At 36.2% G+C, this 1,485-nt stretch overlaps 1 pseudogene across 1 annotated transcript in view; it reads left to right on the top strand.

Moving 5' to 3' along the window:
• TEOVI_000848000:pseudogene overlaps positions 1-632 on the top strand; it is a 989-nt pseudogene extending 357 nt beyond the window's left edge. Inside the window, exon 2 of the mRNA in view lies at positions 1-632. This exon is cut by the window's left edge and continues 10 nt beyond it. Within this exon, the coding sequence occupies positions 1-632 (632 nt within the window).
• Positions 633-1,485: the final 853 nt, after the last annotated feature.

Raw genomic sequence — 1,485 nt, 5'->3', positions numbered from 1 at the left:
CATTAAATGCGGCGCTCAGCAGCGAAAGCGAACGGAAAACACAACTAATGCAGTTTACAACAGACGACAGCGGAAATTGCCCGGTCGTAGTAATTGAAAAAGGCACAATCACTAAATCGTGGCAGGCGGCAAGGCAAACCATAACAGCAAAAACAACAGGTCAAATCCGAGAGTTAATAAAAAAATACCGCAAGGGCAAAAGCGAAGCACAACTGCCCGAAGCTCGGGACGCCTCATTTAGAAAAACAGCGCTTCTCAACGCAACGGCCTGCGAATTAGGAAGCACGGAGCTAAAACAGGCAATTTGCGACGTAACAAAGCAACCGACAGTAAAATGCGAAGAGAAAGAACAGACTGAATGCGGCAATACAAACGGGTGCGAATGGAATAAGACAGAAGGAAAGTGCAAACTCACAGAAACAGTACAAAAAGAAGCAGAAAAAGAAGCAAAGAAAGATGGGAAAGATAGAAAGAAGGAAGAGAAATGTGCAAAACATGGAACAGACAAAAATGCTTGCGAAAAGGACAATAACTGCAAATGGGAAAATAATGCTTGCAAGGATTCCAGTATTCTTTTAAATAAGAAATTGACTCTAATTTCTGCAGCCTCTATGAGTTTGGTAGCATTTTAAAGATTTAAAAATTTTAAGGATTGTTTCTGAACTTTATGGAATTTATGAAATTTTACTATTTTGAAAGAATTTGCTATTTTAGTAAAATTTGATATATTTTAACATTTTGTGGCAAAAACGTTAAAAAATATAGTAAAATGTAAATGATAGTGGACCATGGGTGCAAAGCAGTGTGATGATAAGGTATGAAAAATTAATGGTATTCCCATTTTTTATATTTTGTTTATTATATGAATACTTGTTTGCATTACGATAAGAACAATAATAATTGTAGTAGTGTGCTGTAAGTTTGTATATACTAACATTATGATGAAAGTTGTGCTAAAGAGTAAACGCACTGACAAAATAGTAGCACTCTAAATAAAGGTAGAAGTGAAATTGTAGAAATTGAGTGAAAGAAAGTTGAAAGGGGGACGAGAAATAGTATTATGGGAAAGAAATATGACTGAGAAAGTTAATAAGATTTAATACGCGCACTTTTGAACAAACACACGTGACAGCATGCATCACTATATGCAGAGAGATGATGGAAGGGGCAATCAAGAAGAGACAGAATTCAGTGTATAGGACAAATGAAGTCGCTACGTTACCCGCAGAAGCAGTAATATTATAAGAAAGGGAAGGAAAACCGATGATAGATTACCAGGATACATGACACAGCAAAGCGCATATAAACATAGTACAGTATAAAATTGGTGGCCACATTTAACATAAAATAGATAGATATTACCGCTGAAATTGATGAAACTGTGTTTTTGCAATCTGGTAGCGGATCCTAATATCCAGCTTTGAAGAATGCGAAACTGAGGCAGAAAAAAATTTTGACTAAAACAAGAAGGGAAACCACCACCAA

This window comes from Trypanosoma equiperdum, assembly GCF_001457755.1.
Source record: "Trypanosoma equiperdum strain OVI genome assembly, contig: ctg_1761, whole genome shotgun sequence".
Lineage (NCBI taxonomy): Eukaryota > Euglenozoa > Kinetoplastea > Trypanosomatida > Trypanosomatidae > Trypanosoma > Trypanosoma equiperdum.
Note: the sequence above shows the minus strand (reverse complement) of the source record. Positions and strands in the feature narration are given on the sequence as shown.